This window comes from Pseudopodoces humilis, chromosome 22 (assembly GCF_049639895.1).
Source record: "Pseudopodoces humilis isolate 2021_Gansu_Grassland_sample_001 chromosome 22, ASM4963989v1, whole genome shotgun sequence".
Taxonomy (NCBI): domain Eukaryota; kingdom Metazoa; phylum Chordata; class Aves; order Passeriformes; family Paridae; genus Pseudopodoces; species Pseudopodoces humilis.
The window spans coordinates 2152205-2175833 of NC_142221.1; the positions used below are offsets into that span (position 1 = coordinate 2152205).

A 23629-nucleotide genomic window follows, 5' to 3' on the forward strand; every position below is an offset into this window, starting at 1 on the left:
AAACACGAAGTGGAATGCTGGAGAGTTGAGGTAACATGCTGAACATTTGGTTTAAAAACCAAAAAACCCCAAACCAAACCTTGTCATTTGATGGATGTTAACAAGCAGCATTACTTGAGGGATTTCCACGATGGCTCAGTGTCTGTTCCTGCTGGAGCTGCTCTGTTTCTCTCAGCCTGCTCAGAAGCAGCTCCTTTTGTGGATGTAAAGCTTCCCCTTTGTTACAGAATTCTTTGGAGGTAGGTGATACCTCATTCACATAAAACAGTTTTGAAGACTCAAAAGTCTGAAAAACCCTGGATATAGACAAAGTCTGTTGCAATACTGTTTTTTACTTCCAGGCATGCACTTGTAGGTACTTACAGAGGCAGAGTACATCCAGTTCTGCTCTGTCACTCTGCAACAGTGAGAATTCATCTGCTGCTGAAGGGAAAAGAGCAAACTTTGGGAGGGGATCCTCAGTACTGAATGTTAACTGGATAACACAGCTGATGAAAGAAAATCCAGCCTCTTTTTGCAGAAGTTAAACATTAATTGACAAAATGAAGGAGCTCATTTTTTATCCTATCCAAGTTGAACTGTTTGAACTTATCAATGTAGGTCAGAACCTTGCAGGACACCAGGCTGTAGTAGGTTTCCAGTAAGGAACAATCTTCCCCATTGCTTGTTTCCTTCCAGTCTTGAAATAGCTCGTCCTCTCTCATGTCAGAGGAGGTGAAAATGAATTTATAGCAGCATCGATTGTAGCTGATGTGCTTCTCCCCAGCAAAGCGGGAGCTGTGCCTGGCAGTGATGCCAGCTCTTTGAGCACAGATCCCTACAAAAGCAGCTGGGGGCACTGCCAGGGGCACCTCCCTGGCAGCCACGTAAACCTTGCGAGCCACGTCCTGGGACATGAGGAAAGCGCTGCCGTGGCAGAAATCCGGGTAGAACTCCTCGGGGTATTGATGGATGGGGACAAAGCCGGGGCTCTGGGGGTCCCTGTCAGGCACTCCGTGATGAACCACCCTCCCAAGGTAGATGTCCTCCAGCTGGGTTAAGCTCAGCAGGTACCCAGCCAGGCTGGCAACACCCACAAACACATCCTGGGCTGTGTGAAGGATGTACCTGGCACGGGGACAGAAAGTCACCGTCCACTCCACGCTCATCAGCATCTTCTGTGTCTGCGTCTGGGGGGAATCGATGAAACTGCCTTCAATAATGTCTCGGTGCTTTTGAGCCTCTTCATTGATCTCCAGCTGGGTGCTTGCTGCAGCTGCCTTTCCTACAGCAAACAGAGTCAGGACGCTGTAACCCCTGGAGCCTGTCGCATTGCCCCAGGTCTGCCTGATCACATTGCGCCTTGTCCTGTTTTCTGGGCTGCTGCAGACAACAATGAGCAGAAATATCTCTTGATTGGAGCAAGTCACTGAACTGCTGCTGGTGTGAGAGAGGTTGGCCTTCAGAGGATCCAGATCCAGCTTCCTGGCCCTCTCCCTGATCTCCAGAGCCTTTGCATCGGTGTATGACAGAGGCAGGGAATGCAGGAAGTACTGCTCCAGTAAATCTGCCCCAAAAAGCAGCATGTGGAAAAGCAAGACATTGAAGAGGATGAAGCACCACTGGTGTGTGCGGAGCCTGCAGAGGGTCAGCTGGGGAACAGGAACATGGACACTGAATTCTCTTGCCTCTCAAACCAAAAGGCTTTCCCTTATTTTACAATATATCCATGCAAAGCAATCACAACTTTTTAGACCTTTCTGGTTTTTGTATTATGAGTGTGAGGCTTTTTTTTCCCCTAGAAACTTAAGGAATTTACTTGTGGCACAGTGACACCCCAAACTGAGAAGGACAGTACCATGTTGAAAGCTTCTTTCTGTGCATCCGTGTGTGGAAAATACTGAAGAATGACTTGCTATGAGTAATTTTTCACAATTTTTATCTTGTTACTGAAGGCCTTAGTATGTCCTTGAAGAACTTTGGGTACTTGGCCTGACACTGCCCTATGAAAGCTGTCAGGGTTAGAATCCAGAGGGAAAGGCTGGGTTGGATGGGGTTTGGAGCAACATGGGGAAGTGGAAGGTGTCCCTGCCCATGGCAGGGGGTGGGATGAGATGGTCTTTAAGGTCCCTTCCAACCCCAAGCCTGTGAAAGCTGTAAGAGGCTGCAGCACTTACCTGCATGGTGCTGGGAGCTGTGTCTGCAGCAGGGGCTCTCTGGGCAGTTTCTCCTGGCTGTGGCTGTATCTGGGTCTGCAGGATCCAGTTACTGCCCGGTGCTCCCACCTCACCTGCCTGGGCGCAGGAAAGATGATCCCCGGGGCTGATCGTGTTGCAGCCACATAAAACACAAAGCAAACAAAACCCTGGCCTTTCCCTTTATTAATTTCTGGCACTCTGAGAAATAAGTGAAGCAGATGCTGGGGCTCACTTGGTCACAGGAATCCCTGGCACTGTTGAGTCTGTCCTTGATCTGCCGCTTTGCTGCTGGCCCTGGGGGCTGTGTTTTCAGAGCTGTGCCATTGTGGTGTCGGTCCCGCAGTCTGGGGCAGTCGCTGAGCGCTCTGCATCTCCTGAGCTGGAGCTTTGGGGTGTGAACTCGTGGGGTGTGTGGGGTGCTGGAGGACACCCCGAGTGGGCCAGGCTGGCTCCAGCACACGGAGCTCTGGCCTGGGCAGGTTCTGGCCTGGGCTGCTCTGCCTGTTGCTGTTGGCTCAGCCGCGGCTGTGCCGGAGCTGCCGGGGCTGGGGAGCCACAGGGACCTGGAAGTGCTGCAGGGGGAAGTGCCAAAGACACCACAAACAGGATGGAGCTGTCAGCAGGGGGAGAGTTGGCTTTGGCAGTGGGGCTGGGGAGCACTGAGGGGAGAGGGGCTTGTGGGTCCCCAGCAGCGCCCTGGGAGGGCAGGGAAGAACCCTTCCCTGGGTGATGGCAGCGCTGCTGTCTGAGGGTGGATTGAGGTGGGACGTGCTGGCCGTGTGGGAACTCCAGCCTCCCTGGGAGAGCAGGGAGATCAGGATTTCTTTTTCGTTTTAAGAAGATTTCTCAGAGGTCAGGGTGCGTTTCTGTTCTGCATCCTTGGGTGAGAGGAGAACACAGCACTGCTCTGGTTTGTCTTGGCTGGACCATTGCAAGGCTCCCTGCAGCATCCTTAGGGCAGCCTGGATTAGCCCAATGTCCCAGGGACATGGAGAAGAGCTTTGATTTCTGCCTTGAGGGGGCCAGGGTTAATCCCCAGCTCTGGCTGAGCTGCTCAGCTCTCCCAGCTGTGTTGATAGAGGGAACAGAGGAATTACAGAAGAAATCAGGTTCCCAAAATCTGCTCACAGCTTGGAAGTGCGTCTCACCCCACTGAAAAACCCCAAAACATTCACAGTGTGCGAGTCCCAGTGTGGATTTCTGCTTCAGGCTCTCCAAAAATAGGGAGAGCTCCTTCCCCAGGGCTTGTGTGTCAGCTGGGCTACAGCCTCATCTGGCCCAGTCTCACACTCTGCAATCCTCACAGAGGTTCTTTGCTTTGAAGCTGGGTGAGCTGTCAGCATGGGAAGTGTCAGTTAAATGTGAGCCCTGAAATAAAAGGCTAATAAGGAAATATTTTTCATGTACAGTAATACAGCCCTGCAACTCCAGTTACCCATTCTGGGGAAAAAAAAAATCCGTCTTTGAAGATATTCTGTCTCCAGCTGAATCATCTAATCAGCAAATAAATGCCAGCATTTACAACCTCTTACATTAAATTTTGAATATATTTATAATAATAAAATAATGATAATAATAAGCCCCACATGTGTATCATCCCTGGTGCAATTAGGCCCAGCGTGGTGCTGGCAGCACTGCTGAAGCCATTCCTTTAGCACTGCTCTGTGGTGGCAGCAGCAACTTTGATACCAAATATATAAAATTAACACTCCCCAACCCCAGCCAGGGCACAGGCAGCTCTTGGATGTGGGTTTTTTATTTATCCACAGAGCTTGGTGGAGTCCCACTGGGAGAAAGCTGAGGAATAGCAAGGCAAAGACTGCTGAAGGGGAAACTGAGTCCCTCGGCTCCAGGAAGTTTGCCTGGGGATCACCTTTAACCTCAGGTTTCAGGCAAACACAACACCTAGCAGCTCATGTGTGACCTCATCTCAAGTCTGAGAAGGGTGAAGTGAAGCTCCTTTGGGGAAATCTTCACTCCCAGAGAGATCCAAGAGTTTTCTGGAGAGGAGTGAATTCAGGACCCTGGAATGGTGAAGTCAGGCCAGTGGGGATGGGAATGCTGTTCCTACAGCTGCACTGAGACCCTGCACAATCCTGGGGGTGTAAATTAGGCAGTCACACAGGACAGAAGATTTTCTTCTGAGCCTCAGGGCTTGAATTTGCTTTCTGTGAGATGTTTTCACATTTTCATTAAATTTTATGTCCAAGTGAATCTCGCTACAGAAGCAGGGATGTAACGCTGTGAGCAACTTGAGCTTCCTAAACCTGTGAGTGTTCAGACTGAAGGATGTTTGGGTTTGATTTCTTGGAGAGCACGTATTTTGTGATACCCAAAGATCAAAGCAGAGCTGCCAGGAGAGTGGTGGGAGATGCTGTTGAGCAGGAGGAGCCCGGGGCGGGCAGTGGGTGCTGCAGGGGAGCAGCAGAACCTGCAGCTCCTTAAAACGTCTCCTAAAGTCTCCTGGCTTCCCTCCCAGTGCTGGGAACATTTGGAAGGGGGAGCAGAGCCTGGCTTCCCTCAGTTCTGCTCGACTTCACTTTGTGAAAATGCGAAGGCTTTGGATGACGCACCGTGCTCAGGCGATGGAGCAGGGGAGGGTGGATGGATGGGATTGATGGGGAAAATCCAGTCAAAATTTGGTTTCCCAATATAAATTTGTTCAAATGTGAAAGCTGGAGCTCAGCCTGCCCTAGAAGTCCTTCTCAGGAGGGTGGACACCCCTCTCTGTGCCCACCATGGTGCCCCTGCTCCTGGGCTCTTCCCAAAAGCCAGGTTCATTCCCACAGGCACGTTTGCCAATTTTCATTTTCTGCCTTCTGCTCCAGGGACAGCTCAGAACCCTCTGTGGATCCCACCTGGCACAACCTCCCTTTCCATGAGGCATTCCCTGTGCTCTCATGGATTCACCTGTCTGATTCTAGGGCTCAGAGATGCCACTTGTCACCCCAGCCAGGGTGCACAAAGCACTCCCAGGTTTCCAACAAATTTTGGATGCTACACAAAGGATCCCCTTTATTCCAAACTGCCTTTTGCAGTTTCAGCAGCACACACAGACCTGAGAGCACGAGGGGGACCTGTCTGGGTTTTAATAACAGCATCAGTTACAATAAATAGAGATTGTTGTTTAGATCTTAGTCACCTAAAAGCAATATTTGTGCTTGAAGACATGATTCAGCTCTTGCAGGCAGTTCTTCACCTTACATTCTCCATGGGGCTTGGGAAATTATGGAAGAGGCTTTGTAAGAGTTCTACAGTGCATGTTGCACTTGTTATTTGATATTCAATGTCCCTTTGGGTATTAAATAAAAGTAGGAACCTGAAAACCATGCAGACAAAGCTGAGCACTGACAAGCAGACAAACATCTCTGTGGTTCCCAATGCGCAGATGAAGGTGTCTTTGCTTCTGATTTAATGGCTCAGTTGATGAGACTAAAACCACATTTTTATAGCCAAGTTTCCTGCATTCTTCTTTTTGTTTCACATACATCAGTCTAGGAGTTACAGAGCTCTCTCCTTTTTTATGGTATGTTTGATTATTCCTTCTTGAGATTAATGACAGCTTTGACAATTCCCTACCTCTGTATTCCTGGATAACGACAGCCTCAACCCCCTGTGTGTTCAGAAGTTCTGCATTCAGCCTTGGGATCTCTGAGTTAAACATGAGCTGAGTGGAAAGAGCCTAAACTTGTGTGAAATGCTGAGTTGTGAGGCCACAGGGCCTAGTGGGTTCCCCAGGTGCTCTCTGCCAAGATGTCAACTTGACAGAAAAGTTGCTTATTTTGCAGTGGACCAGCCTTGTTGTTATTAATTCTTAGACTATGCCATGTGAGTTGCTTTTTTGATGATTTTTTGATGCTTTTTTCCTGGCCCTTTCATTCCCTGCAGGCTGTATTTGTGCCTGGCAAATGGAGATTCACATGAAATCCATTTGACACGTACAACATCCGCAGCCTCGGAGTCTCAGCTCGGGCTCTGCTTTGATTAAATTCAGTCCACGCTCTGACAACATTTCCAGCTGGGAGCAGATCTGGTGTGGCTGTTCCCGACTCCGTGGCTGCTCTGCCCTGCATGGGGCATTTCTCCTGGGAGAAATTTCAGCTGGAGCATCTCCTGGGCACCTCCTTGCCCTGGGGTAATGGGGTACCTTCGTGATGCACCCAAAAAGGCAAAGCTTGCCCAAGGCTGTGGGGGAAACAGGAGCTGGATGCAGCTCGTGGGGCTTCAGTGATGCCCCAGCCCTTCCTCTCCAGGTGCTGGATGGATCCAGCTGTGCTCCCGCCGGTGCCCCAGGGCTGGGGAGGGGCTGCAGCCCCCCAGCCACGGCCAAGGCTCCCTCTGGTGGGGCTGTCCCCATCCTGGCAGGGGTTATCGGGGAGCTGGAACAGGACAGGGACCCCTGTGATGCGGATCCCTGGAGCCCTGTGGATGGCTGGACTCGGATGATGTGCTCTGCAGAAGATGACTTTCCCTCACTCTCGCCTCTGACTCATCCCACTGTTGCTTCCCACGGATTTATTTATTGTTCTCCCAGACGCAGAAACAGCAGAGTTGAGTGTCCCTGCCCCTGCCAGGCCCCTCCTCGGGCAGCTGGGCTGGGATCTGTCAGAGCAGCCGGGCCTTCCCCCGCACTCATCCCTGGGGGTTCTCCTTCCCCGGGAGCCCTCCACGAGCCCCCTGTGCCTCTCCCCGAGCCCTGCTCTGCTCTGGAGAGATGTTCACACACAGCACCCGGCCTTGGAAACGGCACTCGGCATCTTGGGATGTGCCTGTTCCCGGCTGCGCTGCTCATTCCCTGCCCAGCCCCTTGGAATGTGCGCTCTCCTGCTCCGGGGTGCAGGAATGTCGGGGTGCTGAAGGGGCTCCCCAGCAGAGCTGTAGGGACTGAGGGGGTCAGGAGAACGGTGCTGCAGTAGGAGGTGCCTGAAATCCTTATTAATTGTATTTTGTGCCGAAGTCTGCTGGGAAATGAGGACTTGTAGCATCGATAGCATTTCGGGGAGTGCTGCAGCTGGAGGCAGGAAGGACCAGCTCAGCCCCGTGCCCCCAAAATTCTGAACGATGCCTTTGCTGGGAGCACTGTCCTGCCTTGCCCTGCCTTTGCCCCTTGGCTTTGGGGGTGCAGGGAGTGCTCTGTGCTGCAGCTGGGAGCAGTCCCCAGGACAAGAACTCTTTCCTCGGGTAGGATGCCACCAGATTGCCCAGCTTGTCCCTGTGGTGACCTGAGCCTGCTCACGGTGGGGCTTGGGTGGCACCAGTGTCAGGGACAGGTGGAACCAGTCCCACTCTGCCGTTCAAACTCCAGCCCATTTGGATGGGAATGTTCTCTTCTTCTGGCTCTTTCTCTTTCATTTTTCATTTCTCTCAGCATCTGACTGTAAGTGTTTTAAATAATTCCTCCCCCGCGCCTGTGTTATCACCCAGCATGTCAATACGCTGCTGTGCCACCCACCCCTCTCCTCCCGGAGCTGCACGTTAACGCTTTGCACCAGATAACGTGAGGCAATTAGTGAATGGAGAATAACCTTCCTACTGAGAGCAGGCTTGGGAAGCATCACACGGGCGGATTGCACGGGGAGCATTAATTGCTTTTCTCTCCAATGACTCCTGGTGTAGGAGAGTCCATATGGAGAGAGAGGAGGAGGAAGAGATGCTGCGGGAGAAACAAAGTCTCCAGTGCTGGAGAGAAGCGCAAAGCCCAGCGCATCCGAGTGGGGGCACTTCCCTCTGGATCCGGAGGCTGTGGCACAGCGGGGGCTGCGGCCCCCAGCGTGTGCCGATGGATCACACGAGCCCGGGAGCGGCGGATGCGGAGTGCGAGGGTGGGGTACCCCGGGGTCAGCGGGGCTGCGAGCTGCCGGAGAGAAACCAAAGCTCTGGAGCAGCGGGATCCCAGCGTGGAAGGCGTCACCTTCCCCCGGGTGTGACTGAAGCGGTGTGTTGGGTGACTGAGGTGGCAGGGGAGCTTTGCACAAAGCACAAGGGGCCGTGTGGCCGCTGCCTTTCTGTGGGAGCTGCTCCTTTTTTGGGGTATCTGCTCACCAGTGCAGCCCCGGGGTCCCACGGATGGCACCGCAGCGAACCCACCAGCGCCCGCACAACGGCCTGGGCTCGGAAAGGGAAATGGAAAAAGAAGCAAAAAGGAGAGGAGTGTACCCGAGCTGGGGCAGAACGACCCCCGGGCCGCCCCTGCCGTGTGCCGGGGGTGCTCAGTGGGACCCTGCTCGGAGCCGCTCCCTTTGCAGCCGCCCACATCTGGCTCCCCGCGAGGCAACACAATTTTGGGGCTCTTCCCATCTGGCCACATCATTACCGGTGGCACCTCCTGGCACACGGGGCTGAACTTGGAGGGGAGGGAAGGCACCTTGGTGCCCACCCAGTTAACCCTTTCCTGGAGGCGGCTGGCTCGTTTCCAGGCTGCCCACGCTGTCCCTGGGTTCGGGGCCATTCCCCAGCGGGGCCGTGTTATTGCAGCAGGGCCCCCCGGGAAGATCAACGCTCCCGGCCCGGCCGCGCAGCACGGCACAGGAATTCCCGGGGCTTGGCCGCGCTGTTTGCTTTCGGCACAACCCCGAGGCGCAGCAGCGCTTAATACAAATATTTGTGTGGGTAGTGGGAAGAAAAATAACTCAACCAAATAAAAAAGAAAAGGAAATAAACAAGAAAAGGGGGGGAAAAATAGAAATGGAAAGGAAGAAAGGAAAGGAAAAAGGGAAGGAAAGGGGAAGAGGAAACGGCAGGGAAAAGATAGGGGGAAAGGAGAGGAAAACGGAAAGGAAAAAGGAGAGGAAAAAGGAAAATAAAGCAAGCAACCCAAAGGTCGTGCTGACAGAGGCCAGAGGCGAAGGGACGGGGACCGCGGGAGGGCCACCGGCTGCTGCCCCAGCCCGGGGGTGGCGGGGGCCGGGGCGAGGCCGGCGGGGGCAGCTCCGGGGGAGGAGGCGAGCGCGGCCGCCGGTGCGCGTTGGGCGGAGCCCGGCCCCTCCCGGTGCGGCCCCGCCTCGCCCATCCCCGCCCATCCCCGCCCGTCCCCGAGCATCCCGCACCTGTTGCCGGCCGCTCCCCGCCGGGCTCCCCGCAGTGCCGCCCGGTGCCGGCATGCCGAGCTCCGGAGCGGCCCCCGGGCTGCCGCGGCGGCGGCTGCGGGGCGCGCCGTGATGGGCGGCCGGCAGCGGCCCCGGCAGCGGCCCCGGCAGCGGCCCCGGCAGCGGCCCCGGCAGCGGGACGGCGGCGCTGGCTCTGCCCGAGGCCGGCAGCCCCCGGCCCGTGCCCCCGGCAGCTCGGGGCTCCCATGCTCTGCCCCGCCCCGCCGCTCCGGGCCCCCGCGCCGCCGCGCCGATGCCGTTCTCGGGCGAGGAGCGGAGCCTGCAGGGGATCTACAAACCGGCGGGGCCGGCCGAGGGGCGGCCGGTCTGCTCCGAGTGCTACACCAACAGCTCCTTCGTCTACGACGATGGCAGCGCCCACAGGTACCGGGGTACCCACAGGTAGCGGGTGCGGGGCCGGGGAGGGTCCCCGGGGCTGCCGTCGTGCTGGAGCGCGGAGCTCCCGCTGCGGCCGAGGAGCCCCTTCCCCTGTCGGGGGCAGCCGGCGGGACCCCCGTCCCCATCCCCACCGCTCTCCCCTTGCCCCGAGGCTGGAGGAAAGTTTCTGGGGCACTTCCAGGCCTGGCCGGGTCCCTGCGAATGCCCCTGTGGGCGCAGCCCCTGGTCGGGAGCTGCCCGTGTACGGGGAAGGGGCGCTTGGAGACCCCCGAGCAGTCACATCTTGCATGGGAAGAGGGTCCGTGCTGATCCCTCTGCCGAGCCCAGCTCGGACCGAGGCTGTGCTCTGGGGTGTGAGGGTGAGGCAGTGCTCGGCTGAGCCCTGGAGCCCCGCAAAGCCGAGGGGCTAAAATACACCCAGGAAAAAGGTACATTCCCGTAGGTGCTGCCCAGCCCCTGCTCCATTTTTGGGCTGGTTCTGTGCCAGAGTTACAATGTCCAGTGTGAGGGAGGGGAAGAGCTGCTTGAGGTGAGGGGGACTCAGTGCCACCATCCTCTTGTGCCTGGCAGCAGCATCTGTTTCTCACAAGTGGTCCTTGCTGAAGTATCCCAGTTTTTCCTGAAAAATGCTGTGTATTGTCATTGTTTTGATTAAATTTACTAGTATGGCTCTTCTGACTGTCACACTTATCAAATTCCAGCTGTAATGTGCAGATGAATTGTGTGTATTAATTCATGCCTGGCAGATAAGAACCTTAGCTGGGTTTGTGCCCTGGGCTGCCCAGCTGGGATTTTCTATGTCTTCATTTGCTTGCCATGATTTAGGGAAAAGATCTTTTTATTCCTAAAATCCTGAATGAAAAAAAGAAGAAGCAGTCTGTTCTTTAACTCTCAGTACATTGCCACTGAGTGGGTAATTAATAAAATCCCCAAATATTGTTTTTTAGGGTTAAGACCCCCGTTATTACCTTCTCTCTGTCAGTGACACGATGCCCAATGCATCCAAGGCTCCGTGGTGCCTCAGGACCCCCAACTCTGGGTAACACCACTTTGGGCACAGCAGGGTGGTGCTTTCCCCAGCCCTCAAACTGCCTCATTTTGCAGCTATGCTTGTTGTGTCTGCAGAAATGACACCCTTGAGGAGGTTATTGTGTCTGTGAAGATCAGGGATCTGGTTGGAGACAACATCTCCCAGAGGTTTCCAGCTCCAAGCTTACGGGAAGACGAGGAGTTGCTCCTCATTACTGACACTGCAGCCCTGCCCAGGGTCATTTATCCTCATCTAATGCACTACAAAATCCTTGCCCAAACATTCTCCTGCCTGTCTCTTTCAATCTGGATAGAGGAACTTGGTTTCCTAATTATTGCTCTACAGCTCGATGTGTTTCTAACCCCCTCAGGCTCCGGAGAGGTTGAAATGCCATTGCTTTCCATGGCTTGTCTTGCCTGCCCTTGTGCTCAGCCCTTTGCTGCCCTTCTGGAGATGTTAAACAAGCTGCCTGGAGCCCTCAGGACTCGGCAGTTTCCCCAGCTCGGAGCAGACTGGTGCCTAATGCACTTTTTCAGAGCTGATCAGCTGAAGAAGCAGAAAAGGGCTCTTACAGGCTAAGGAGAAAGGGCAGGAGCACAGCGAGCACCATCACACCATCAGGACTGATCTCTTGTTTGCTTTCCTCTTCTGCAGCCCAGGCTGGGGGCGCAAATCCTGGCAAGGGATGATCATCCACATTTACCCACCTGCTGTCTCTCAGCCTCTGCCTGCTAGCAGAGTTTCTCCCTCCCCTCCCCTCCTCTCCAGGCTGCCGTGGGATTTGTGCACAGCCCTCAGGCAGACCAGGGCTCAGCAGTCTGACACCATCCTCTTGTCTCCTCTCTGTCACTTCCAGGTGTGGGGCTGTAGGGCAGACAAGCAGAGCTGTCACCAGAGGTGCATGTGAAGGATGTGAGAGCCAGGATAGAGCAGCAAAGATGTGGAACATGTTCACTGAGCCTCCTGCTAAATGTTCAAGGGACCTCAGCTGGGCTGACCCTGCTGAAATAAGTGGAAAGCTCAATTATCCCTTCACTTAGCAAATCTAGAGCTGGTTTAAAAGCTGTTAAAGAGGAAAATCCATCTTCTCAGTTTCCTGAGTGTAGAGATGTGTGTGGGAACATCTGTGAACTTCCTTCTGGCCCTCTTTATAAGGGGTCTTGAAAGTCCCCCACAGGCAGAAAGCAAAGGGTTAATTGTAAAAGCACTTGAGAGTTTGTTTGGAGAGTAAATACACATTTCTGGCACCCAGAGGGTACAAAGCGCCTAAATTTCACTTTCCTACCTCGTGGGAAATCTGGGTAAATGTTTGCACAAGGATCCAGCCTGTCACTTTGGGGAACTGAGGATTTCCTCCGGCCAGCGGCTGCGCTTCCTTGCCCATGTAAGGGCACTGCGGGCACGAGTGATGGATGGGCAGCCAGATGGAAGGACTCACACAAAAATATCCTGCCCGAGTCAGGGAGAGGCAGGCATGGGTGGGAGGAGGCTCGGATTTTCCATCCCCTGCCTCCTGCTCCTATGGCTGGTCTGAGAAGGAGAAGCTGGAAGGCGGCGGCGCACCTGGAGCAGCAGCTTAGGAAGGTCATGGCTGTGCCTTAGACGTACGTGGCTTTTCTCCTGTCTGCTCTAAACGGATCTCGTGGGGGATCTGTGTGGCTGCTGCTGTTTGCAGCCCGTGGGAGCAGGGATTTGGGAGCGGGATGTGGAGGGAAGGTGGGTCCCAGCTGCTCCAGTGCCAGAGAGGCTGAGTTTGGGGGCAGGACAGCAGCAGCCTGCCAGGCTCGGGATGTTCCTGGGCAATGTCAGCTCCAGGGGGCTGCGTTTGGCACGGGCTGTGCTCAGGGTGGTCTTACGGCCCTAGAAATCACAGCAAGATTTGGAGCAGTGACAACCAGGTTAAAAATGCCCATAGGCACCTTCTGCCATGGGTTAAAGCCTCTGCCTGAGTCCAAGGGCAGGAGAAAAGAAAAAAAGCATTGATTGAATGGGATTCTTGCCAAGTGTGAGCACTCATCCAGGCCCAGGATGGCTCTCCCATGGCTTTTCCTGCTAATCGTTAGATGAATCCAAGGAACTGTCTCAGTTTAGCTCAAGGATGGTCCCTGCAGCTGACAGCCTGTTGTTATCTCTAAAGTTTTCAATTTTCTGGAAATGAATGAGAAGATGCTTCTTTGGCAGAGCTTGCACTGAAGCAGACTCTGTAGCTAATTAGTAATCAGTTCCTCCAGGCGAGATTACTAGCCTGGACATTTATCAGCTTCCAGAAAGTCAGCCTTGTGGATTGCAACAACTGTTGCTTTGGCTGCCCATGGGCATCCAGGCCTTGCTGTTCCAGGAGAAATTGCCACAGGCAGCCATAAAACTACAGGGCCAAACATCCTGTATTTTCTGTGTGTCTGTGCAGCAGAGATGAGATCAAATTCTGCTCTTGTTTTCCTCAGGTGGTTAGGGAAGGGAAGTGTGAGGCTCTGGACTGCTGCAGGGGAGAACCCACCAGCACACCAGGCTCAGTGGGAAGAGGTTTTGGGACCCTTCCCCACTGTTCTGTTCCTAAAAGAACTCTCAGTGTGCTGAATGTCCTCCTTAGGAGCTGCCCTTGGGCTCTGGCACGGCTGTGTCACCCTTCACTGGAGAACAGCAAAGTAGGTCACTGCCTGTGCTCAGGGCTCTCTCTGCTCTGCAAAAATATTTACAGCATCTATTTGAATCCTCCCAGTCCTCCTGCAGCAACCTCTCCCTGACCCCCACGCCTGGTTCCCGGGGGCTGCGCGCAATTTGTTTTGGAGCCTGTGAAGGTTTCTCTTGCATCCCTGCCAGGCTGGGCTGGAGTGTGGAACATCTCATTCATCCTTCTCATGAATAAAACCAGGCCAGGAGCCAGGCGGGCCCTGAGTGCAGGTGCCTCTGGCCTGGTGTCCTTTGAAAGTGCCCAGTGGCAGAAACTGAAGGAGGGAAGGTTTTAGATGGGATCTGAGGAAGAAATCCTTCCCTGGGAGGGTGGGGAGGGCCTGGCACAGGGTGCCCAGAGCAGCTGTGGGTGCTCCTGGATCCCTGGAAGTTCCCAAGGCCAGGCTGGATGGGGCTGGGAGCAGCCTGGGACGGTGGGAGGTGTCCCTGCCATGGGAATGAGGTGGGATTTCCAACCCAAAGCATCGTGTGAGTCCTTGGCAGGGACAGAGGGCGGGACAGAGCAGCCCTTCCCAGCACTGGAGGTTGTACCAGTGGCTGGATGGATGCTTCCCTAGGGATTCACCTGCTCCCTCTCGAAGCCATTGGTGCTTTCTGCTTCCCAAAGAAGCTGGGAGATCTGGGATGTGGCTGCTCTGGGACAGAACACGTTGCTGTTCCTCTGAGCTGCTGCCCTGTGATTTCCCTGTGCAGCTCCTGTGATGTTCTTGCTCCCTGGTTCTCCTCTCTGATTTTATTTCCTTCTCATCATATCTCTTTCCAGGCTGGAGACTCTTCCTGATGTATTTGGCCTTGCCTTGCACAAAACTCTTTATAACCCACAGTTGTCTCTGGTGCCCTTCATCTCTGAGGAGGGGAACCAGAAGCGTGTGTGACTCCATATTGAGCTTATCTGCAATGAAAATCCTTAAAATTTGGGGTTGTGACCACCACTGAGAGCTGTTTGCTCTGTGGCATCATCTGCTGTGACTCTGAGAGCTGATTTGCAGACCTCTCTGTGCCTGTGTGGGAAGATGATCACACCTCTCTCCCTTTGGATCAGTTGGAATTTATTGATGCTAATTTTTGTCTGACATTTTATCACCAGGTCGGTCAGTGCCACTGTTTACAGTCTGGCTTGGCTCCACTGGATAATTTGCAGTCATCCCCATCCCTTCTGAGGCCATGCAAGGAGAGCCTTGTGGGACCCACTGATGTTTTCTTCATCGTTCCCTCTCTGTCTCCTGCCTTCTAACCCAAGAGACACCTCCCCTTCATCCTATCACATCCTGGCCTGGCAGGTGTGGTGACAAATCTGCCTCTTGGGGTTTACTTCGGCAAGACTTTGTATTTTTCAACAGTGTGAAAAGATTCTTCCTCCTCCCACGTCCCTCTATTATCTTCTGCTTCCATTGCAGGGACTGTTCTGCAGGAGTCTGGAGCATAAAGAAGTTTTTTTTTCTCCACGCTCCAACCCTTGCTGCTTGTGGCAGGTTGGGGCTGGGCAGAAGGGAGGATTTTCCCAGCAGTTTATTAGCAAGAATTGGCACTTTCCTGATCTTGCAGCCTTTTTATTTTCACATGAGCCTGAAATCTACTTGGCACTGACAAAGGTGGCAGAGGATGTAACAGCCTGGGGTGGGGAGGAGTGGGATATTGCCAGGATTGTGTCCCTTGGGATCACAGACACAGAGGGTTGGCCATTGGCTCTCTAGGGACAGCTCTGGAGGTTGTGGAAAGGGAATTGTTCAATCATCTGTTTAGGTTTAAGATTTGTGGCGGTGGGTTGGTGTGAATCATGAGCCTGGTGTTATCCCTGTGTGCTGCAGCACCCTGTCACTAGAGGCTGGGTGGTTTTCCTGAGGAATCTGGTGTGCACAGCCTCCAAAATTCCCAGTGGGACTGGCAGAGCCTCACCCCGAGGGGTTGTTTCTCCAGCAGAGAGTCCTGGTTGCTTCATTTCTTGAGTACTGGGGTTGAGTCAGCTTTTAAAAGAATTTGTGTGTGCTCCCAGAGCTGGGACAGGCAGAAAAAGGGGTGATCCCTTGCTGGGAAAGGGCTGGACACTCTGGGAAGCCTGCTCCTCACAAACAGCTCCCACAGCAGAGATGGGGCCTGGTGCCATCCATAAATAGCTGGAGGTGTCTGAGTCAGGAGTTTCTGGGCAGGGTTGGTGACCTTGGCTCTGCAGGCTGAGTTTGGGATTTCCCTTTCTCCAGAGGCTGTTCCTGGATGAGATGCTGGGAATGAGGCCCTCGGAGCCCTTTGCCCAAGGACGTTGGGATGGGGAGCAGAGATGTGTCCTTAGCCAAGCAGGCTCCGTGTGTTGTGCTGCAAGTGATCAGCTGAGCTAATTTGCATTTCATTTGCATACATACACAGTAGAATAGGCTGGCTGCAGGTTATAGAACCACAGAAGGATTTGGGCTGAGGGAACCTTAAAGATCCTCCAGTTCCAACCCCCTGCCATGGGCAGGGAACCTTCCAAAGAAATTCTTCCCCAATTTGCCAGGACAACCACGTAGCTCAGGTTGGTTCCACCAGACCTCGCACTACTCCAGGTTGGTTTTTCTTATTAAAGGGATGAGGAGGCCCCAGCCCAGGCCTGAGGAGCTGGTTCTTTCACCTGCCAGGAATATTCAGGATGTGCTTTCCCTCCCTCATTTTCCCGGTGTTAGCTGGGCTTGCAGTCACCAGGCACATCAGCATGGTGTGAAAGGCTTGTTTGCCTTTGTGCTGGGGAGCCCCCCAGCACTGCCAGCCCTTCCAGAAGGGATCTCTGGAAAAAGGGAATGCCTGTGGCTCACTCTCACTGGATCTCTCCCCCCTGGGAGGGCCAGCAATGGGAAATTTCACTGGGGCTGGGAATGCTGAGCTGCCACTCGTGTGCTCCACGTGCTGCTGTGGGGTCAGAGAAGAGGGAAAAGGCCTCCTGTGCCTCCTGAGCTCTACCCTGCCACACAAAACCTTCGTGTACAGGGGGCCAGGAGGGATGGGGGGATGTGGGGCTCAACTGCTAACGCAGGGCTGTCGAGTGAGAAGAGCGGCTCTGGACCTGGAAGTGACAATTTCTACTTTTATCTTCTAGAAAATAGCATTTGCCAGCAGGGAAAGGCTTGTGGAGCTTTGCACTGACTCACTCTTCCTGTTCATTTTCCACGTGGAGCTTTGCACTGACTCACTCTTCCTGTTCATTTTCCACGTGAAACACACAAAATGCTAATTTCTCCGTGAGGCCTGTGGTGCTAAATTGCCTGTGCTTGTTGGAAGCGAAGCGATGGGTGGATTTGTCACAGGGCTCAGCGCTTCTGGAGAAGTTCTGAGCAGCAGCAGCTCCTGACGTGGACAGTCCAGCTGTCTGTGGAGATGAGAATTTGGATGCAGGGATTTAATCTGGGAGACTGAGAGCTTCATACATTGTGAGTGCGTGTACATCGAGAGATGTGTGAGTGCATGTTCTGCAGCTGTTGCACCCAAAAGCAGGACTTGAGCCAAAGCTGCTCAAGCTACATGGAAATAATGACTTGGGTGTTGGGATGGGCCTGTTCACATCCCTCAGAGCTCTTTAAACTCTTTGAATCAAGAAATTATTAAATTATTAAACCCACAACCATTGTAGGAATGCTGGTGTCTCAATGAGTGGTGACTGTGAGTCCCTGTGAGACTTCTGGGGAGGGAGAGGGGATGGTGGGATGAGAATTTGGAACTCTTCCTCAACAAGCCAGTTCAGAACCATCAGTGACTTGGCTGCTGCTCACAGAGAGAGGTGCTGGCAGAGGAGGAAACAGCTCTGAAATGAGCACCCCAACTCTTCCATGGGGGTGTCCCTGCAGGGCTGGGAGGAAGGGCGATGCCTGGGCAGGGGGATGCTGTGCTGGTGTGTGGTGGGACCTGTCCTGCACGTGTGCTCAGCCACACACGTGTGCAGAGCTGCTGCCTTCCCTCCCTGCCTGCTCCTTGCCCTCTCCTCGGCCGTGCTGTGCCAGCTCTGCCACCCCTCCGTGCCAAAAGCGGTGCCAGCCCTGCTGCAGGGGCTGTGAGGGAGGGATGTGCTGCCTTCCAGCCTGGCTCTAGGGACCAAACCTGTGTCCCCACGCACTCCAGCCATTAGGAGACCCCACAGGGATGTCACTCAGAGGGGAAAAAATCCCCAAACCAAAAAGAGAGGGCAGAACAACTGTAACCTGGTAACCAGAATAGCTGTGGGAGGAGAAACAAACACGAGATGATTGTATATATTTAAATAACTATAAGAAAAGAAAGGGCAGCTTTTCCTGAATGGTTTGGTTCCCTGGAGAGGCTCGGAGAGCCTGGTGGTGGCTGGGCTTGCCGAGGATGGGCCAAGATGCAGGAGCAGACTCTGCAGCCGTGGCTGGGTCAGGGAGGATAGGACATGGCAGAGCCCTCGCTGTCCTGGAGCAGCCTGGCCCCAAGGAGCCTCTGGAGAAGGATCCCAGCCCTTGGGTGCAATGCAGATACTCTCACCCTGCCATGGTCTGGGCCAGCAGAGAGCAGCTGGAGGCTCCTGCCCAGCCAGGGCCTGCTTGCTGCCCAAAGCTTGGGTTCTGCCAGCAGATTGTGTCCTGTGTCGGTGCCAACAGCAAGAGAAAGGTCAGACCCCGTGTGTGATTCCTGCTCCACTGTTTCAGCCAGGAATTGTCCTTTCCATCCCCTTGGAGGTGACAGGAGGCACAGCAGCAGCTGCCTGTGGTGTTGCAGGGAGTGCTGGGTCCCAAAAGCTGAAGAGAAGTGGCTTTGCCTGAGGAAGGGATGTTGGTGTTGGACACGAGGCACTCGCTTTCCTGGCGGCACATCCAGACTCCCTGGCCATGCTCCTGGGGGAAGGATGGAGTTGGAACAGACGGCTGCCAGCAGGATCTTGTGCCTCTGGCTCCTTTTGCAGCTTGGAGTGGGAGAGGAGAGGTTCAGACTGGAGGTTATGCAAGAACTTGCCCCAAATGTAATTCACCTGTTCTGTGTGCACACCCCAGGCCTCAGGAGGAGAGGAACAGCGTGTCCTCCAGTAACTCTTGGTGCTGCCAGAGCAGAGGCACCACTGAGAGCTCTGGAGCTCCTGCTGGTGCCTGGCAGGTCTGGGCAGTTCCATCCCACAGCACCAGTGTGGGGTCTGGGATGACCTGAGCGGTTTGGGACTGGTTTGTGGTGGGAAGCAGGAAGATGCTCTGTGGTTTTTGTGGTGTGCAGCGTGCAAGGAAGCAGAGGAGGAACTTGGCTTGTGTCCTTCCTCTTCTTTGACAGACAGAGTTAAAAATAATAATGGAAATCTTAATATTCCTTACAAGAAGCTCCCTGTATGTGGATTTTCCTCTGAGGCAAGGCTGCCTCTTGGGTGTGGGGGCCTGCCCAGCTCTGAGGAGCTCCAGTGGCACCACAGAGCCCCACTGAGCTCCAGTTTTGTGCTGGCATTTCCATCCCCAGGGCACGGAGCTGCCAGCAGCGAGGCTCCCCTGAGTGTTTAGTTCAATAATCTGTTTAGGTTTAAGATTTGTGGCGGTGGGTTGGTGTGAATCATGAGCCTGGTGTTATCCCTGTGTGCTGCAGCACCCTGTCACTAGAGGCTGTGTGGTTTTCCTGAGGAATCTGGTGTGCACAGCCTCCAAAATTCCCAGTGGGACTGGCAGAGCCTCACCCCGAGGGGTTGTTTCTCCAGCAGAGAGTCCTGGTTGCTTCATTTCTTGAGTACTGGGGTTGAGTCAGCTTTTAAAAGAATTTGTGTGTGCTCCCAGAGCTGGGACAGGCAGAAAAAGGGGTGATCCCTTGCTGGGAAAGGGCTGGACACTCTGGGAAGCCTGCTCCTCACAAACAGCTCCCACAGCAGAGGAACCAGCGAGGGAAGGACGTGGCTGGGCCCAGCCCAGGCACTGGAAAGGATTGGAGGATCCCAAAGCAGCGCTGCCCTGGGGCTCCCGTGTTTGCTGAGCAGTGATGGGCCCTGCTGGGCTTTCACAGCTCCAGGGTTCCCAGGGCTGTGTCCCCCTCCCCACAGCTGCGGGGAGCTGGCCAAGCTGGGGGAGAGACGCTGCCATAGCCAGAGAGTGGAAGAGTGTTGAGGTTTCCATATGCTGATTGCAGAGCGCTTTTTTAGTGGTACATGGTTCTGGAGGAAGGAAGGAAAGGGATGATAAAAATAAAGCTGCAGATCTGTATTTAGCTATCAACCACTCCAGGGTTATTTCTTTTTCTTATTTTTTTTTTGGTAGTATTTGAAGACTATGCAATAAATGAGCTTGTTCATGAATTTTTTATTTTATACCACTACAGCTTTGAAGAAGTAGCCAGGTTGCTGTGGCATTTCCATAGCTCAGGATCCCTGTGTTTGGGAGGGGATGTTGTAAATCCTCAGTGTCAGGAGATTTGTGTGCAGTGCAGGAGCACTTTTCTCTAAGACATCGATGTGCAACATCTCAAAGTCACCGTGCAATTGATAAAGACATTTTAAGAAACAAGTGAATGCAGTATTTCTTGTAGTGAAGCTTCATCCAGAATAAACAAATGTGCCAAAATTTTAAAATTCTGAATGATCTTGTATGCAAGAATAAGAGAAAATGCATTTGAAGTGTAGCTGCTACTGCCAATGGGAGAAGAAACTCAGATGCAAATAGCAGAAATTGTGTTTCCAGAGCTACTGATATAATTGGATTTTACTACAGCATTTCTAAATGCTGATAGAGGACAGTGGTAAATATTTGCTTTGTTTCATGATCTGAGTTCAGGAGAGATGGATTAATTGAGCTGGATAAGAATCACGTGGAATTAAAAAAGGCAAGCAGCACCCAAACCCCAAAGGATGAGTGTTTGATATCCAGGAGAATGGCTGGGAATAGCTGCAAGCATCCACAGCCCCCAGAGGGTGCAGGGTAAGGATGACCCTGCCTGTCCAGACCCACAGGAGCTGTGGAGTGTCAGACAGGGTGGCAGCTGTGGGTAAAGGTGCCCTTTCCACATGGCAGGCTGTTTGTCCATGGCTGTGCAGCCTCTGGGAAAGGAAACAAGGTGCTCCTTTAAACAGGCACTTCATAATCACTGGAGAGCACTGGGTGTGACAGTCTCCTTCAAACGCAATTATAATCACCCCCATTTGGAGCCAGGCACCTGGCTCCCCGCTTTAAACCATGGTTATAATAAGAGAGTGGATAATTTTTAAAAATTGCATTTTCTCACGCTGAAATTTGAGTTTCAGAATGCTGTCCTGATGGCCTAGAAACAGCATGTTTTGGCCTAATTCATCACAGTTAAGCTCTAAGAGGAAAGATGTAATTGTGGCTTCTTTTTTTTTTTTTTTTTTAATTTTTTTTATTTTTTTTGTGCTTAATGTTGGATCCTCCTTTGCAACATGAGCTAGAGGTGGTCAGCAAACTTCGGTATTTCTATGGCTTGATCCGGAGGGAGTGTTTGAGTTGACAGGAGTTTGGCTTGATTTATCTTAAAGACCAGGTTTTGGATCAATGAGTAGCATAGAATAACCTCCCTGGTGCCCAAGGCCCTGCACAGATGCATTAGTCAGTGCAGAGCCTTGGCTGCACCGTGCATATGGCAGCTAAAAGGAACTGAAAAGCTCTGGGGGGGATAGAATTAAGTGGCAAATAACATCAATGAGAACCATCTGAAGGGCTGGGCTGTCTTCTGGGGCTGTGTTCAGCAGAAATTCTGCATGCCAATCGCTCTTCTGGAAACTCGGGAACAACAGCTGAGCAGGACTTTGGAATCTGGTCAGCTGGGAGCTGATTTACAGGGGCGTGAGTTGTTAAAGATAGAAGATGATCTGAGGAGCCTCAGCTCCCGTCCCTGCGGCAAATCCCTGGATACGTGCTCAGTGCCAGTTCAGCATCCAGCTGCTGGGAGCTCTTTTGCCTGTCTTTAGCTTGTGCAGGGTGTACTGGAGGCAAAGCTGTGGGAAGCTGCTGGGGATGAGTTGGAGAGGCTTTGGATGAGAGTCTTGGAAGTACGTCAGATGGGAGCTGGAGTCTTTCAGCTATTTGCTGCCTCACACACCAAAGTTCCATGTGAGGGACAAGGAATCGGCTCAGAGGCACCACTTCTCCTTTCCAAGCCCTCCCTGTCCTCCCCTCTTCCCACAAAGAGCCTGTGAAACCGGTTCTCCTGTCATGGCATGGATGAGTTTCACTGATGGAGCCGAACCAGAGAGGATCAGGCCCTGGGGCGCTGCCTTTGGGGTCTCTGCAATCGATGGCTTTGCTGCTTTGTGAAGTTTCAGTTCAACCCCAGCGTGCAGCAGGGGCGTACCCACGTTCTGGCTGATAAATGTGCTTTGAGAAAAGAGACCAAAGAAAGCCCTTAACCCTCTGAAATAACCTCCTGAGAGCTGGTTGGGTTTAATCTCCTCTCTGCCACACGCAGCTGCCTTTGAGCCATCACCTTGGGTCTCTCCCAGGCACTGCCATCCCCCGCCCCCTGATCGGAGGCACCGGCGTGCCAAGGGACGGGTGATGTATCCTCCCGGCCACGACACTTGGCAGCTGGACAGGCGACTGAGTCATCAGCCTTCGCGGTTTCTCATTTAATCCTGGGGTTGTTCAGATGATTTAAGTGCCAGCAGCCCAGAGAGGAGGTTGTGCTTCTGCTTCCAGCACGGTTGTGGAGCCATCGCCTCGCCTGCCTCCCATCCCTACTTTTCGTGGCGGCGGGAGGCTGGGGGTGGATCTGGGTTTGGCCGTCAGCTCTCGATTATCTTGCGAGCAGTTTTATTTCCTCCCGGCGATTGGGCTTTTCCATTGGCTCCTCTTGCTCTCCGTCGCTCGCCTGCTGAGCAGCAAATGTCCTGTGCCCGGCGCCGCTGTGCGGGGCGCTCCGGGGGACCCTGCCCTGGCCGCCGGTGCTGAGCCGGGGGAGCCCCGAGCCACCCATGCCCCCGGGGGGAGCGCTCTGCCGGGGGGGCACGGCCGCCTGCCCCGCAATGTAATCGCGGCCGGGGGGTGCGGGTGCGGCGGGGCCGGCCCCGGAGGAGGTGCTGGGGCTGGCGGCGGGGGCGGGCGGGGCAGGGCTCCCCCTTGGCCCCCCCATTGCCGCTATCCCCTTCTCTCCCGCAGGCTCTCGTCGCCCGGCGGCTGCGGCGGCGGGGACGGCGGCGGGAGCCGCAAGAGCGGGGTCATTCTGGACATCGCCTCCCTGAAGATGACGGAGCTGGAGTCCGAGGTGCTGCCTCTGCCGCCTCGGTACCGCTTCCGCGATCTGCTGCTGGGGGACCAGTCCTTCCAGAGCGACGACAGGTTCGGGCGCGCCGCGGGGAATGCGGGGCGGAGGGCGCGGGGACACCGACCCGCCGGGAGGGACACACGGACCTGGGACTGTGCCCGAGCATGGGGACACTCACCTGGGGTGGGGGGACACGGCCGGGACCCTCCGGCAGCGGCGGGAGGGGACGCGGAGCTCTCCGCGGTGCTGCGGGGCCGGAGCCGCCCGGCGCGGAGCTCTCCGCGGTGCTGCCGGCGGCGCTGGCCCCGGAGCTCGGGGGTACGGCGGCGACCGGAGCCTGCAGGCGCCGGGATGTGCTGGAGCATCCCGCGGAGTGTGGGACCGCTGGGATGTGCGGCGGGTGGAGGCCACGGGTGCCTCAGAGAGCGGCACAGGAAACATCTGGGTGCTCTGTGGCGCTGGATGTGCCGGGAGGTTTGGATGTGCTGGGAGGTTTGGATGTCCTGGGAGGTTTGGATGTCCTGGGAGATGTGGATGTCCTGGGAGATGTGGATGTCCTGGGAGGTTTGGATGTCCTGGGAGATGTGGATGTCCTGGGAGGTTTGGATGTCCTGGGAGGTTTGGATGTGCTGGGAGGTTTGGATGTCCTGGGAGATGTGGATGTCCTGGGAGGTTTGGATGTGCTGGGAGGTTTGGATGTCCTGGGAGATGTGGATGTCCTGGGAGGTTTGAATGTCCTGGAAGGTTTGGGTGTGCTGGGAGGTTTGAATGTCCTGGAAGGTTTGGGTGTGCTGGGCCAGCAGACTCTGAGCCCTGTGGGCAGCTTGCTGTATCCTGCAGTCCCATCAGGGGCTGGCAAGCAGGAGAAAGGACCGAGGTCGGGGAGAGGTGTAGAACAGTGAGGGGCTGGTGGGACTCCACCGTGTGTGGAATTTGGGCTGACAACCATTTATTTAGGAGGGACGGCTGCTCCAGGCTGCTCTCGGATGCTGTGTTGGCAGCAGGGTAACTCTGAAGAGCTGCTGGGGTTGTGGTGCCTCTCTCCTTTCCCTGGGCTGACCAGAGGAATGGCCTTTATGTGCTCAGCAGCAGCC

General features: G+C 54.4%; 2 protein-coding genes across 3 annotated transcripts in view; one reads left to right on the forward strand and one right to left on the reverse strand.

The window, feature by feature from the left end:
- Positions 1 to 382: 382 nt before the first annotated feature.
- Positions 383 to 2162, reverse strand: B3GALT9 (beta-1,3-galactosyltransferase 9). The gene is made up of 2 exons (XM_088065938.1): positions 2157 to 2162; positions 383 to 1667 (listed from the first exon to the last, which is right to left on the reverse strand). The coding sequence occupies exons 1-2, from the start codon at positions 2160 to 2162 to the stop codon at positions 531 to 533; spliced, it is 1143 nt and encodes a 380-aa protein (XP_087922064.1). The 3' UTR covers positions 383 to 530.
- A 10020-nt stretch (positions 2163 to 12182) lies between these two features.
- KCNT1 (potassium sodium-activated channel subfamily T member 1) overlaps positions 12183 to 23629 on the forward strand; it is a 77365-nt gene continuing 65918 nt past the window's right edge. For both annotated transcript variants that reach the window (XM_088065848.1, XM_088065849.1), the window contains exons 1-2: positions 12183 to 12295; positions 22430 to 22609. In XM_088065848.1, coding sequence (XP_087921974.1) covers positions 22515 to 22609 — 95 coding nt within the window. In that variant the 5' untranslated portion in view covers positions 12183 to 12295; positions 22430 to 22514. The remainder of the gene's footprint in view (positions 12296 to 22429; positions 22610 to 23629) is intronic.